The sequence below is a fragment of the Salmo salar genome, chromosome ssa10 (genome assembly GCF_905237065.1).
Source record: "Salmo salar chromosome ssa10, Ssal_v3.1, whole genome shotgun sequence".
Classification (NCBI taxonomy): Eukaryota; Metazoa; Chordata; class Actinopteri; order Salmoniformes; family Salmonidae; genus Salmo; species Salmo salar.
This window is the reverse complement of record NC_059451.1, coordinates 79,029,465-79,045,591: the sequence shown is the minus strand read 5'-3', so window position 1 is coordinate 79,045,591 and position 16,127 is coordinate 79,029,465. Positions and strand designations below refer to the sequence as shown.

General features: G+C 41.3%; 1 protein-coding gene across 1 annotated transcript in view; it reads left to right on the top strand.

Moving 5' to 3' along the window:
- Nucleotides 1-5,526, top strand: part of LOC106561006 (RNA-binding Raly-like protein) — a 51,281-nt gene extending 45,755 nt beyond the window's left edge. The window contains exons 4-8 of the mRNA XM_014124539.2: nucleotides 675-847; nucleotides 1,802-1,915; nucleotides 3,802-3,941; nucleotides 4,857-4,923; nucleotides 5,066-5,526. Coding sequence (XP_013980014.1) covers nucleotides 675-847; nucleotides 1,802-1,915; nucleotides 3,802-3,941; nucleotides 4,857-4,895 — 466 coding nt within the window. The 3' untranslated portion in view covers nucleotides 4,896-4,923; nucleotides 5,066-5,526. The remainder of the gene's footprint in view (nucleotides 1-674; nucleotides 848-1,801; nucleotides 1,916-3,801; nucleotides 3,942-4,856; nucleotides 4,924-5,065) is intronic.
- Nucleotides 5,527-16,127: the final 10,601 nt, after the last annotated feature.

The window sequence follows — 16,127 nt, the reverse complement described above, 5'->3', positions numbered from 1 at the left end:
CAGAGAGAGAGAGAGAGAGAGAGAGAGAAAGACAGAGAGACACAGAGAAAGAGAGAGAGAGAAAGACAAAGAGAGACAGAAAGAGAGAAAGAAAGAGAGAGAAAGAAAGAGAGACTGAGACACTGAAAGATAGAAAGAGGGGACATGCTACCTCTGAGCCCAGACCAGTGCAAATCAAAGTTCCCCAGAGCTATTTGGCGCACCAGGCTATGAGATCAAATGAAAATCGATTACATCAGTATATCACTGTGATTATCGGGTACATTTACTCCATATGTAATGGCACCAAATGGCTTATGGATATGATAAACGAGTCCACTATTTAATTTGATTGGCATGAATAACCTAAAACTGAAAATGTGTCTGGAGGCAGGTGTTTTCAGTGCTGCCAGCCTGCCAGGGAGATTGAGTCTCCTCCTGCAGTGGACAGTATATGGAAAGTCTATGGTCAACTCTCTTTTGGGAATTTAGGAAAGGTTGACACATCAGCAGATGATTGTTTTAAAGCGCATGCTTTTATGAGACTTATAACCTATAGCTGTCATTGCCTGGTCCTATCATGTGGTCAGGAAATCCTCAGGACCCTAGGACCATAAGTAAGGTTTTGTTTACTTACAAATATTACAAAGTACTTACTGTATAATTACTTATTAGATCCTGTTGTTTCCCCACAGGGTGTTTGACTACCAGCGTGTCCCAGCCTCCATGATGCCAGCCCCAGTGGAGCCCAGCCCTATAAAACACTCCCGTGGCCCCTCTTCCTCCTCCGGCCTGCACCGCTCCAGAGACAGACCACAGGGCAAGAGGAGTGCCCAGCGCACCGGCTCTTCCAGCAACAGGGCTAAGTGTAAAGGACCCCACACACTGTAACACACACACTCACAACAGACTCTTTACAATGTTAACCCACGCACACATGCACTCACACACAGACTCACCACACGCAGACACACTCATAAAAAAAACTCATTACAGGGTGAATGTCATCTGTGCATGTGCACTTAGCATTTTATCTCAAATGTGTGTGTGTGTGTGTATATTGGCTTCTTTGCACTGACTATGTGTGTTTGTATGTGCGTGCCTATGAATCCACTTGGGAGTGTGTGTATATTGAATGCCTGAGTGTTCCTCCTTGTGTAATGCCATGTCTGCATGGGGAAAGGCAGCGCTGGGAGCCCCAGGGCACAGTCAAAAGCACCAGATGGTCTCTTCATTAAAAGCCTTTTGACTGCAGGGCCCCTCTCCTCTCCTTCCACTACCCAGCCTATCAACATGCTGCAATTATACCAAGTTAATAGTGCATAACAAATAAGAATTGTTTATACTAGTTTATTACAAGCCTTAATAGTTTTTACTGCCAGCCCATCATAGGGGAATTAGATTGTCTTTGTAGCTGCAGAGGTCAAACAGCTTTTAATAGTAAAGAGTTTCAGGGTTGTTTTCTCAGAGCTGAGGTTGTGATATGAATTTCCCATTAAAGACCATAGGCTAGTGGAGAGGAGATGTTAAGGCCCTGGGAGTGAGGGTGCTTCCACTACACTAAGTGATGGTGGCATGCATGGGAAGACAAAGTGAGTATGTGAGTACAGGCTTCAACACTATGAACTATTACAGGCCTCTCTAGGCCAAATCCTATTTTAAGACCTGCACTCACAACTTGGACTTTCGTGCAAATCATACATCAATGTTAATGGGAGATTTATATAAAATTTTCTCTCAAAAGAGGATTATTTCTTAAATCTAAATTTCTCTCTCTCCTTTCTCCCTCCATTTCTCTCTTCCTCTTTCTCTCCCTCTACAGTGAAGATGGCAGAGCTGTTGGCCATAAAGAGGGAGTTGACTCTGATCAAGGTGCAGATTGATGGACTGCTGGACAGTGTGGAAAAGATGGACAGACGAAGAAAAGACCACTCAGGTAGATGGGTTGAGCCTGGACTGGAGACTTTATTTTATATTATAAACTGGGTGTTTCGAGTCCTGAATACTGATTGGCTGACAGCCGTGGTATATCAGACCGTATAACATGGTATGACAAAACATTTATTTTTACTGCTCTAATTACATTGGTAACCAGTTTATAATAGCAATAAGGCACCTCGGGGGTTTGTGATATATGGCCAATATACCACGGCTAAGGGCTGTATCCAGGCACTCCGTGTTGCGCCATATACCACACCCCATCGTTCCTTATTGCTTAACAATCTCGTCATTAGGAGCTCAACTTACAGAATTTCCCCTGCTAACATTACATTGTTTTGTAATCCTCTTCAGAGTCTATGATGACGTGAGATAACAAGTGGAGGGGAAAATGACTATTCATTGATTAAAGTAAAGAACTACTTAATATGGCCAAAAGTATGTGGACACGTGCTCGTTGAACATCTCATTCCAAAATCATGGGCATTATTATGGAGTTGGTCCCTTCTCTGCTGGTATACCAGCCTCCACTCTTCTGGGAAGGCTTTCCACTAGATGTTGGAACATTGCTGCTGGGACTTGCTTCCATTCAGCCACAAGGGCATTAGTGCGGTTGGGCACTGATGTTGGGCGATTAGGCCTGGCTCGCAGTCGGCGTTCCAATTCATCGAAAAAAGGTGTTCAGTAGGTCAGGGCTATGGGCAGTCGAGTCAAGTTCTTCCAGACCGATCTCGACAAACCATTTCTGTATGGACCTCGTTTTGTCACGCTGAAACAGGAAAGGGCATTCCCTAAACTGTTGCCACAAAGCACAGACTTGACTAGAATGTCATTGTATGCAATAGCGTTACGATTTCCCTTCACTGGAACTAAGGGGCCTAGCCCTAACCATGAAAACAGCCCCAGATCATTGTTCCTCCTCCACCAAGCTTTACAGTATGCATTCGGGCAGGTAGCGTTCTCCTGGTATCCACCAAACCCAGATTAGTTCGTCGGACTGCCAGATGAGGAAGCGTCACTCCAGACAACGCGTTTCCACTGCTCCAGAATCCAATGGCGGCGAGCTTTACACCCCTCGAGCTGACAATTGGCAATGTGCATGGTGATTTTAGGCTTATGTGCGGCTGCTCGGCCATGGAAACCCATTTCATGAAGCTCCCAACAAACAGTTATTGTGCTGACGTTGCTTCCAGAGGCAGTTTGGAACTCTGTAGTGAGTGTTGCAACCGAGGACAGACAATTTTTACACAACACGCGCTTCAGCCCTCAGTGGTCCCATTCTGTGAGCTTGTGTGGCCTACCACTTTGGGGCCATTGTTGCTCCTAGATGTTTCCACTTTACAATAACTTCCAGTTGACCGGGGCAGCTCTAGCTGACTTGTTTGTAAAGGTGGTATCCTTTGACGGGGCCACGTTGAAAGTCACTAAGCGCTTCCGTACATACCGTTATACTGCCACTGTTTGTCTATGGACATTGCATAGCTGTGTGTAAGATTTTATAAACCTGTCAGCAACCGGTGTGGCTGAAATAAGTAAATCCACTCATTTGAAGGGGTGTCCACATATTTTTGTCCATGTAGTGTATTTGTCATCAGATTATTGTGGGCCCATTATGACTACTATCTGTTATCATTTGGGGCATCTTGCATCAGTGAGCACTGCATCAACAGAAAAAAAAAAAAAATGGGCAATGCCTTAGTAGAAGGTAACTGTGGGCAGGCTTTGTTGTGCACAGGACTGGGACGTTGGCTACCGTTGACAAAGAAAGCAGCTCAAGAACACAGTTAAAGCAATATTCTATGGACTATATTCCACGGAGAGGTACACTGAAAACTAACGTGCTCAACAATTGTGAAAAGAACTGTGTGCGTGTGTCTGGTCCAGATTCACCTCTGACCGGGGAGGGCAGTGTGTCGGACTCAGTGAGCAGTCTGGACGACTCCCCTGTCAGCCTTCACCACAGACAGAGAGCGAGCCCAGAGCCTGGAGAGGCCAACAATGATTACCACCAGCACCACCACAGGGTAAACACAAAACTCTTCCTCCTCCTACTGGTGATTGCTCACTCCTGCACCTCAGCAATGTTATATTAATGTTTGTTTAGTGCTTGAACGTTTTACATTATCATAGATTTTCATTATTTGTTCTGCAACATGTTGTGGAATGGGCATGCAGATCAGATCACTGTAGCATTGGCTGTCACAGTTGCAATAGTTCTGGAAAAGTGTGTGTGTGTGTGTGTGTGTGTGTGTGTGTGTGTGTGTGTGTGTGTGTGTGTGTGTGTGTGTGTGTGTGTGTGTGTGTGTGTGTGTGTGTGTGTGTGTGTGTGTGTGTGTGTGTGTGTGTGTGTGTGTGTGTGTGTGATGGAACAAAGAGAGTGAGATATGGGGAGATGATAATTGATTAACTATTGTTCTTCAGATTTTGGGACTCGTACATACATTACATTCGGTGCGCCCATTTCTTCAAAAGAAGAGTAATTATCTACAATTACAGCCAAGTGTCTCCCTACCTGGCTGACACAATAAGTGTTCTGCCTCCGTACCACTGCTCATTATCTATACCAGGCTGTGTGGGCTGAGCGGTAGGCAGGGGAGCCATTGTTTCTCTGACAGTTGAGGGGGGAAGGGGGAGGAAGATGGAAGGAATGAATAGAGAAGAGTGTTTACAAGTCAACCACAATACAGCATCCCAAATCTGTACTAATGGCAAGGAGTAATAACACTTCCTAGGATTGGCAGGGAGTGTCACTCATCCCTCCTAAACTTGGTTAAACAGATGCACAGATGGAGAGTTACAGTCACAGTGAAATCTGGTAACTGTCAGATAACTGTTTTGTGATCTGTGAATGTGATGGTTTCTAAATGACGATGAGCAAACGTGGCACAGTGTGTTTCATGTCAGCATATAAAGTCTCTTTCGCTCTTGTGATTTCTCAGATAAATAACCATCATTCTGATCTGGAAGATAGCATGTGAGGAGATCTGGTATACATGGCTAATAAAGGTGATCTGTCAGGATTATAGCACAAAACATGATTGTTTGCATGTGGATTCTGTTTAATTATAGTATGCAATTACATGTTAATAAGAGTGTAAGTAAGTATTGGCTCATTCTCAACTATCATTATCACCTTTACTCTCTCCAGACTCAATGAACCCAATGACAGCAGCACAGCGACATGGAGAGGGATTCAAGTGAAGGGAGGAATGATCATCTCTGATCACAGTCAACATGGACAGAACCCTCAAATACACTGTACCTTACAAAGTTAGATCTTCATGAATCTTTTCTTTTGATGAGTAAGAAAAAGTTCCCTGGTTACTCTCAGTTCCTTTCCCACAGTCAGCTTCTGTCCACCTTCTTGTCTCCAGCTCCCCTTTGCAACAGGTTCCTACAGACTTATGGACTCAACAAAATATGGCAGCTTTTTAACAAATGTGTAGTCTCTTGAAGAAGGGGACTGACAACTTATATGCTCCACACAGACAGACACACTCACGTTTATACAACTACAGTTGAAGTCGGAAGTTTACATACACTTAGGTTGGAGTCATTAAAACTCATTTTTTAACCACTTCACAAATGTCTTGTCAACAAACTATAGTTTTGGCAAGTCAGTTAGGACATCTACTTTGTGCATGACACAAGTAATTTTTCCAACAATTGTTTACAGACAGATTATTTCACTTATAATTCACTGTATCACAATTCCAGTGGGTCAGAAGTTTACATACACTAAGTTGACTGTGCCTTTAAACAGCTTGGAATATTCCAGAAAATGATGTCATGGCTTTAGAAGATTCTGACAGGCTAATTGACATTATTTGAGTCAATTGGAGGTGTACCTGTGGATGTATTTCAAGGCCTACCTTCAAACTCAGTGCCTCTTTGCTTGACATCACAGGAAAATCAAAAGAAATCAGCCAAGATGTCAGAAAAAAATTTGTAGACCTTCACAAGTCTGGCTCATCCTTGGGAGCAATTTCCAAACCCTCTGAAGGTACCACGTTCATCTGTACAAACAATAGTATGCAAGTATAAACACCGTGGGACCACGCAGCTGTCATACCGCTCAGGAAAGAGACGCGTTCTGTATCCTAGAGATTAACGTACTTTGGTGTGAAAAGTACAAATCAATCCCAGAACAACAGCAAAGGACCCTGTGAAGATGCTGGAGAAAACAGGTATAAAAGTATCTACAGTATCTCACAAAAGTGAGTACACCCCTCACATTTTTGTAAATATTTGAGTATATCTTTTCATGTGACAACACTGAAGAAATGACACTTTGCTACAATGTAAAGTAGTGAGTGTACAGCTTGTATAACGCTGTAAATTTGCTGTCCCCTCAAAATAACACAACACACAGCCATTAATGTCTAAACCGCTGGCAACAAAAGTGAGTACACCCCTAAGTGAAAATGTCCAAATTGGGCCCAATTAGCCATTTTCCATCCCCGGTGTCATGTTACTCGTTAGTGTTACAAGGTCTCAGGTGTGAATGGGGAGCAGGTGTGTTAAATTTGGTGTCATCGCTCTCACACATCCCTCATACTGACTGGTCACTGGAAGTTCAACATGACACCTCATGGCAAAGAACTCTCTGAGGATCTGAAAAAAGAATTGTTGCTCTACATAAAGATGGCCTGGGCTATAAGAAGATTGCCAAGACCCTGAAACTGAGCTGCAGCACGGTGGCCAAGACCATACAGCGGTTTAACAGGACAGGTTCCACTCAGAACAGGCCTCGCCATGGTCGACCAAAGAAGTTGAGTGCACGTGCTCAGCGTCATATCCAGAGGTTGTCTTTGGGAAATAGACGTATGAGTGTTGCCAGCATTGCTGCAGAGCTTGAAGGGGTGGGGGGTCAGCCTGTCAGTGCTCAGACCATATGCCGCACACTGCATCAAATTGGTCTGCATGGCTGTCGTTCCAGAAGGAAGCCTCTTCTAAAGATGATGCACAAGAAAGCCCGCAAACAGTTTGCTGAAGACAAGCAGACTAAGGACATGGATTACTGGAACCATGTCCTGTGGTCTGATGAGACCAAGATAAACTTATTTGGTTCAGATGGTGTCAAGCGTGTGTGGCGGCAACCAGGTGAGGAGTACAAAGACAAGTGTGTCTTGCCTACAGTCAAGCATGGTGGTGGGAGTGTCATGGTCTGGGGCTGCATGAGTGCTGCCGGCACTGGGGAGCTACAGTTCATTGAGGGAACCATGAATGCCACATGTACTGTGGCATACTGAAGCAGCGCATGATCCCCTCCCTTCGGAGACTGGGTCGCAGGGCAGCATTCCAACATGATAACAACCCCAAACACACATCCAAGACGACCACTGCCTTGCTAAAGAAGCTGAGGGTAAAGGTGATGGACTGGCCAAGCATGTCTCCAGACCTAAACCCTATTGAGCATCTGTGGGGCATCCTCAAACAGAAGGTGGAGGAGTGCAAGGTCTCTAACATACACCAGCTCCGTGATGTCGTCATGGAGGAGTGGAAGAGGACTCCAGTGGCAACCTGTGAAGCTCTGGTGAACTCCATGCCCAAGAGGGTTAAGGCAGTGCTGGAAAATGATGGTGGCCACACAAAATATTGACACTTTGGGCCCAATTTGGATATTTTCACTTAGGGGTGTACTCACTTTTGTTGCCAGCGGTTTAGACATTAATGGCTGTGTGTTGTTATTTTGAGGGGACAGCAAATTTACAGTGTTATACAAGCTGTACACTCACTACTTTACATTGTAGCAAAGTGTCATTTCTTCAGTGTTGTCACATGAAAAGATATACTCAAATATTTACAAAAATGTGAGGGATGTACTCACTTTTGTGAGATACTGTATATCCACAGTAAAACGAGTCCAATATCGACATAACCTGAAAGGCCGCTCCGCAAGGAAGAAGCCACTGCTCCAAACCAGCCATAAAAAAGCCAGACTACGGTTTGCAACTGCACATGGGGACAAAGATCGTACTTTTGGAGAAATGTCCTCTGGTCTGATAAAACAAAAATATAACTGTTTGGTCATAATGACCATCGTTATGTTTGGAGGATAAAGGGGGAGGCTTGCAAGCCGAAGAACACCATCCCAACCGTGACGCACGGGGGTGGCAGCATCATGTTGTTGGGGGTGCTTTGCTGCAGGAGGGGCTGGTGCACTTCGCAACATCTCAAGACATCAGTCAGGAAATTAAAGCTTGGTCGCAAATGGGTCTTCCAAATGGACAATGACCACAAGCATACTTCCAAAGTTGTGGCAAAATGGCTTAAGGACAACAAAGTCAAGGTATTGGAGATGCCATCACAAAGCCCTGACCTCAATCCCATAGAAAATTTGTGGGCAGAACTGAAAAAGCATGTGCGAGAAAGGAGGCCTACAAACCTGACTCGGTTACACCAGCTCTGTCAGGAGGAATGGGCCAAAATTTACCCAATTTATTGTGGGAAGCTTGTGCAAGGCTCCTCAAACGTTTTACCCAAGTTAAACAATTTAAAGGCAATGCTACCAAATACTAATTGAGTGTATTTATACGTCTAACCCACTGGGAATGTGATGAAAGAAATAAAAGCTGAAAAATGTCATTCACTCTACTATTACTCTGACATTTCACATTCTTAAAACAAAGTGGTGATCCTAACTGACCTAAAACAGGGAATTTTTACAAGGATTAAATGTCAGGAATTGTGAAAAACTGAGTTTAAATGTATTTGGCTAAGGTGTGTGTAAACTTCCGACTTCAACTGTACATTCGTAATGTAGTACTGCCACTTAATGTATCCAGATCACCACAGATTAGGAATGTGTAATTAATCAATTGATATAAAAAGCCATTCGAGATTGACTAGGCATAGGACAACAGTATTAGGCATCTACACTCCCTGTGTGTTCTCCTCTACTTTGCATATTTGTCTCTACCAACTTCCCATAGCTTCCACATTAGTACTGTCAGTAGCTAGGTTTCCATCCAAATGGAGACAGATTTTTATGCAAATATTCTAAAATCGGCATAAAGAAAATATGCACATTTTCCCACTAGTTGTGTGTTTTCATTCCACCAAACGGACTTGTTGGGGATAAAAAATAGTGAGTGATGACATAGTGCACATACAAATAACTTGTGTGGTTAAATTCCCATGTACCGACAAAAACAAACAAACAAGCTAAATAGGTTTCCATCGCATTTTCAACTCTACTGATGGTTTGGTCACTAAATACAGTACGTTGCGTTATCGCGAATATGCCCACTCTGGTATTGGCACGTGCGCTCTAGCCAACAGCTCGCAGATACAGTGCGGGTATACTGTTGCCTACATGATGAGATTATCATGGACTAAAGAGCGAGATCATTTTTATTTGTCAAATGGCAGCCAAGCATAGATCATCATATCACCAGGATAAGACTCTCCAATATGTATTGGAAAGGAGCATCATGTGTTGTCATTATCAGTAGCTAGGTTTCCATCCAATTGGCAACAGATTTTCATGCGAATATTCTAAAATCCGCATAAAAACAATGCGCGCATTTTCCCAACACAGATGTGTTGCCATCAAATTGACGTGTTGCGGATAAAAGACTGTGCGTAATGACATAGAGCACATACAAATTATATTTGCGGTTAAATTCCCATGTACCGAATGAAAAAATTCACGTCAAATGCGATTCCTTCGCATTTTCAACTGTACAACCAATTGTGGGTTATATAGCGATGGATCTGCGCGCGGTTGGCTAGGGCTCATGTCACATGATGAGATTATTATGGATTAAAGAGCGATATTATTTTTCTAACGGCAGTGAAGCATCGATGATCATGTCACCAGAATAATAACCTCGATATTTATTGGAAAGGAGCATTAAACTCATCACCTTGCACTTTCACAACCCTGTTCAATTCATCATAATTTATTTAATCTGTAGCTAATAAACTGCATGCTTTCCCGGCGAGTCGTAGTGGGAGGACCACACCACATGCCGTCGTGTGACTCCAAGTTTACTTCAATATGATGGTTATTATATCGATACTTGCGCCTAAAAGCGTTTCCACCGACATTTCTCGCACAATTAATTTTACCGACACAAAAAGATCCTACATGGTCTAGTGTATTTTGTTTTGTAGACATTTGGAAAGTTTACCAAAACTTGTTCTGTTTCCATTAGGCCTGTCATACCATTTTTTTTATTAGACGTACTTTACTTGCATACAAAGGTTGAATGGAAACCTTATTGACTAGAGGAGGAATTTGTTGATTGCGTTATTCTGGGGACAATTTCGACTGGCATCAAACTATTTCCTTTACCCCAGGAGGTGCTTCAATGCCACAACTAAAAACTATTATTTATAATAGTCATAACAATTGCCATTGAAAAATTCTACAGGGTTGTTCCACGAAATGAGTGCCTTTTGCTTCCCTTTGATATTTTAAGTAGAAATTGTGCACAAATGGTGCATTTTAAAAGCCTCTTAAATTAAGTGCCATTGAATATAGACCACATGGGATTTCAATACATTTGATTTTTAATATGAATAAAACCTTGCTAAAGTGCCAAAAGTCAGCATTTTGACATCTCCCTCTGTTTATCCTCTGTGACCTCAAGGAAAATGTTAACCCTCTTCTTAACCCCAACATTTCTCCAGGATTTCATCATCATTGTAAAGCCCTAGTTATTTTGTCGCTTTGACCAAGTAATTTCTGAAGATTATTTATTTATTTAATGTTATTAGTGATACATTTTAAGGTAAAGAAAAACCCTGTCCCTCATTTTAAGGTCAACCCTGTTATGTAAACTGAACACTATTTTAATATGCTGAAACTATTCCTTTTAAAATATTTTTTTTAAAAGAGACATTAAACTTTGAACAGTCAAATCAGGTGAGCTCGTTCTCCTATTTTTTGGGGTCATTTTCTGGTGTTTTGTGGTGGAACACTGAGTGGGTAAAGCATAAGATGTTGCCCATAGACAGGCTTGAAATCTTTTAACAATTTCAATGTTTTTAGTGAAGCTTGCATTCAATTGCCTCTCCTTGTTGCACACACCAAGCTTCCATTCCCCCTGTCACAAGGGGATTTATGGCTGCTTTAAGTTACCAACCTTGTTACTTTATTTGGCACTTAATAGGCATGCAGATTACTGTAGTCATTTTTTTTTTACCTCTTGAGATGGGAACATTTAGTTTTTTTGTTAAGTTGAACATGTGCTCCTTGTGACAGAATGTTAAAATTAAGTGAAATAAAATGTTTTTATCCCCAGCGTGTTACACTATTCAAAAGGCACCTAATTGGTGGAACGACCTTACTGTATAATGTTGTACTGTATTTTAAACCATGGCTATTTGAAAACAACTGTTAAAATAAGTATATTTCACTTTCTTTATGACCAGCAAGAAAATAAATCCAGACTATTTACTCTGGAAAAAATAAAGTTCAAGATGTGATGGTTTTTCATAGGTTCCCAGTATATGATTATATTAAGCATTTGCGTTTACTTTGCATTATTATATATGTTTCATGAAGTCTCGTGTTTTTTTGTGTTTCTAAAATACTGAATGTAAACTATACATTGTGACAGTAGTAAAGGTATGACTATTTTCGTATAACTGAGTATGCATATTTATTTAACATACATTTGAGTAGCCTAGGCCTAGAAATGTGGTGGCTTATTGTTTGGCAGTGTTCTCTGTACTCAGCTCAATAATTTACCTGACTTGTAAACAATTATGATTTTCTTATTTTTATCTGTGGACTATTCCAATTTGATTGTCTATTTTATCTTGTTGTGGGCAATTAAGTCGGCCAGGCATCCACAATAAACATTGTATCAACCATGTGGCTAAACTGTGTCAATGTTGACAAGATAAGCACAGACCAAGGGCTCTATTCCATCCCGTATAGGACATTTAAAGTAATTTCCTATTGAGCCGACCTCTGCAGCGTTTCCTTTGAATGCAGTCTCCGTTTAACGAGAGAAAATTGCTTTTATTACATTTCCATCACGCTGTAACGATTAATTTCCACTATACAGATTGAATAGAGCCCCTAGTTTATTTTCGAAATAGGTCTGGTCAAGCACCTGACATTTGTTTGCGCACCGTGGTGTAAAGTAGTCTACTTAAGTAAAAATACGATAAAGTAGCCTACTACATAAGTCGTTTTTTTGCGTTATCTGTGCTTTACTTCACTATTTATATTTTTGAGAACCTTTACTCCACTACATTCCTAAAGAAAATAATGTACTTTTTACGCCATACATTTTTCCTGACACTCAAAGGTACTCATTACATTTTGAATGCTTAGCAGCACAGGAAATGGTCCAAGTCACGCACCTTATCAAGAGACCGTCCCTGGTCATCCCTATTGCCTCCGATCTGGCGGACTCACTAAACACAAACGCTTAATTTGTAAATTGTGTTGTAGTGTGCCCCTGGCTATCTGTAAATAAAAAAATAAAAAATAAAATCGTGCCATCTGGTTTGCTTAATAGAAGGAATTTCAAATGCTTTATACTTTTACTTTTGATACTTAAGTAGGCTATATTTTAGCAATTGCATTTACTTTTGATACTTAAGTATATTTAAAACCAAATACTTTTAGACTTTTACTCAAGTAGTATTTTACTGGGTGAATTTCAGTTTTACTTGAGTCATTTTCTATTAAGGTATCTTTACTTTTACTCAAGTATGACAATTGTGTACTTTTCCCACCACTGTTTGCTCATAGTGAATCCAATGTGAGTTGCCCTTGCAAAGAACGAAAATGAACTCTTTTGTCTTGTTTGAAACAACTGCACAATCAGGTAAGTGATGAGGACCAAATAAACTTTAGTTTCATATGCTGGCATAAATCAACAAGTTATCGACATCAAATCAAATCTAAATGTATGTGTCACATGCACCGAATATAACACATGTAGACCTTACAGTGAAATGCTTACTTACAAGCCCTTAACCAACAATGCAATTTTAAGAAAAATAAGAGTTAAGTAAAAAATTATAAAAAATAATTAAAGAGCAGCAGTAGAATAACAGTAGCGAGGCTATATACAGGGGGTACCCGTACAGAGTCAATGTGCGGTGGCACAAGTTAGTCGAGGTAATTGAGGTAAAATGTACAAGTACTGGCAGCTTCATTAAGTAGTACTCGCAAAACACCAGTCTCAATGTCAACAGTGAAGAGGCTACTCAGGGATGCTGGCCTTCTAGGCAGAAGTGCAAAGAAAAAGCCATATCTCAGACTGGCCAATAAAAATAAAAGATTAATATGGGCAAAAGAACACAACACTGGACAGAGGAATTCCGCCTAGAAGGCCAGCATCCATCGCCTCTTAACTGTTGACGTTGAGACTGGTGTTTTGTGGGTACTATTTAATGAACCTGCCAGTTGAGGATTTGTGAGGCGTCTGTTTCTCAAACTAGACACTCTAATGTACGTGTCCTCTTGCTCAGTTGTGCACCGGGGCCTCCCACTCCTTTCTATTCAGGTTAGAGCAAGTTTGCGCTGTTCTGTGAAAGGAGTAGTACACAGCGTTGTATGAGATCTTCAGTTTCTTGGCAATTTCTCACATGGAATAGCTATCATTTCTCAGAACAAGAATAGCCCGACGAGTTTCAGAAGAAAGTTCTTTGTTTCTGGCCATTTTGAGCCTGTAATCGAACCCACAAATGCTGATGCTCCAGATACTCAACTAGTCTAAAGAAGGGCAGTTTTATTGCTTCTTTAATTAGAATAACAGTTTTCAGCTGTGCTAACATAATTGAAAAAGGGTTTTCTAATGATCAATTAGCCTTTTAAAATGATACACTTGGATTAGCTAACACAACATGCCATTGGAACACAGGAGTGATGGTTGCTGATAATGGGCCTCTGTACGCCTATGTAGATATTTCATAAAAAATCTGCCGTTTCCAGCTACAATAGTCATTTACAACATTAACAATGTCTGCACTGTATTTCTGATCAATTCAATGTTATTTTAATGGACAAAAAATGTGCTTTTCTTTCAAAAACAAGGACATTTCTAAGTGACCCCAAACTTTCACATGGTAGTGTATATAAAGTGTAATATTGATTGTCGAATGAGTGTATATGTGTGTGTGTGTGTATGTCTGTGTGGTTGTGTGCATGAGTGATTGCATGTGTGCTAAGGTGCAGAAAATCAGAGCAGGTGGTCAGTCCAGCTCAAGTGTTCAGCAGTCTGATGGTTTGTAGATAGAAACTGTCTCTTAGCCTGTTGGTATCAGACCTCATGCTCCAATACCATCTCCCTGATGGTAAGGGAGAGAACAGCTCCTGGCCGGGGTGTGTGGGGTCTTGATGATGCTGTGTTCCTTCCTCAGGCACTGTTTTGAGTAGATGTCCTGGATGGTTGGGAGCATGGTCCCAGTGTACTGGGACGTCTTCACCACTCACTGAAGGGCCTTGCAGTTGTGGATGTAACAATTCTCGTACCAGGCCGTGATGCAACCGGTCTGGACACTCTCGATGGTGCAGCGGTGGTATTTGGAGAGGACTCGGTGCGGCATGCCAAATTTCTTCAGCCGACGTAGGAAGTAGAGAAGCTGTTGCGCCCTCTTGACAACAGTGGTGGTGTTGTTGGTCCGTGGTGTTGTTGGTGATGTGGATGCCGTGGAACTTAACATTAAAAAAAAGAACGTGTTTTAATCATTTAGCAGACACTCTTATCCAGAGCAACTTGCAGTAGTGAGCTCATACATTTTCATATTTGTTCATACTCGTCCCCTGTGGGAATCGAACCCACAACCCTGGCGTTGCAGGTGCCATGCTCTAGCAACTGAGCCTAATGGGACCAACTCTACTGCAGTTACGTTGATGTGGATCGGGGCATTTTCCCTCCTCTGCTTCCTGAAGTCAACAACCAACTCCTTTGTTTTGCTGACGCTGAGGGACAGGTTGTTGTCATAACACCACAATGCCAGTTCACTTACCTCTTCCCTATAGGCTGACTCGTTGTTGATGGTTATCAGGCCTACAACCGTGGTGTTGTCAGTAAACTTCATTATGGAGTTGGTGTCGTGTAAATCCACACAGTTGTCGGTGAACAGGGAGTACAGCATAGGACTGAAGACACACCCCAGTGGGGCCCCTGTGTTAGGAGTCAGTGTGGAGGAGGTGTTGTTGCCAAACCGCAAATCCTGTGGTCTGCCCGTCAGTAAGTCCAGGATCCAGTTGCAAAGGGTGGTGTCCAGACCCAGGGTTCTGAGCTTGGTTTCGAGGTTGGAGGGAACAATAGTGTTGAATGCTGAACTGTAGTCAACAGCATTCTTACATAGGTATTGCCATAATTCTTCTTGGATCACTAAGATTAGGATCTGTTTTAATCTATTTCATAATTATTGTTATGTTTATTGATCAGATATTATGCATTTTACCACAATTTCCTCAACTACCAGCGGAAAAAAAGTTAAAATCAAATCTAATATGTTCTAATATGTTTTAACATTGCCCACCTAATGAAGAGGCCTGAGTTAAACATAATACTGAAAACCAATACATTATATTACTTAAATTTATTTTGTAATTTATCTCATTACCGCAACGCATAATCTTTTCTGGATCTTGTTTTCTGCCAAAATTACATGTGATTTTTATGTACACAAATTTAATAAAGAACAAATGGCATACTATCAGATTGAGCCAAAATTACTGACATTGAAATTGTATTTTTCCTAATATTTCCTAAAAATTGTGTTTGAAAAAGTCTTGATGATTATGACGATGATGATAAACTGAAGTCATATGGTGGCAAAACAAAATGATATCACAAACATTTAAGTTACTGACTACTGCTGCTACCTGTGTATTTATTACTTGCTGGATATTTCTATTTTTGTATGTTCATCATAAATGTGCAAATTGTAGAATCAACCTGTCAAATTGCTTGTCCATGATGAAATGTGCGTGTGTGTTTATCAGCCAATCACAGAACAAGATCGAGTTCTGCAGAAGGACCCAAAGTCGTCGTATTCGCGCATGGATGATTTTATTTTTATTAAAGCTGTACACTTGTATCTATTGAACATTTCGTATACTTTTTTCATTGCATTTTGAATATGCTTACATTTTATATAATTTGTCAACCATATCCAAATAATACATAAAGAAATATGTCCATTCCAACATAAATTGTGTCAGGCATGATTATGGTCAGGTTATTGGAGTCCTCAATGGTCAAACTCTGGATGACGTTGTT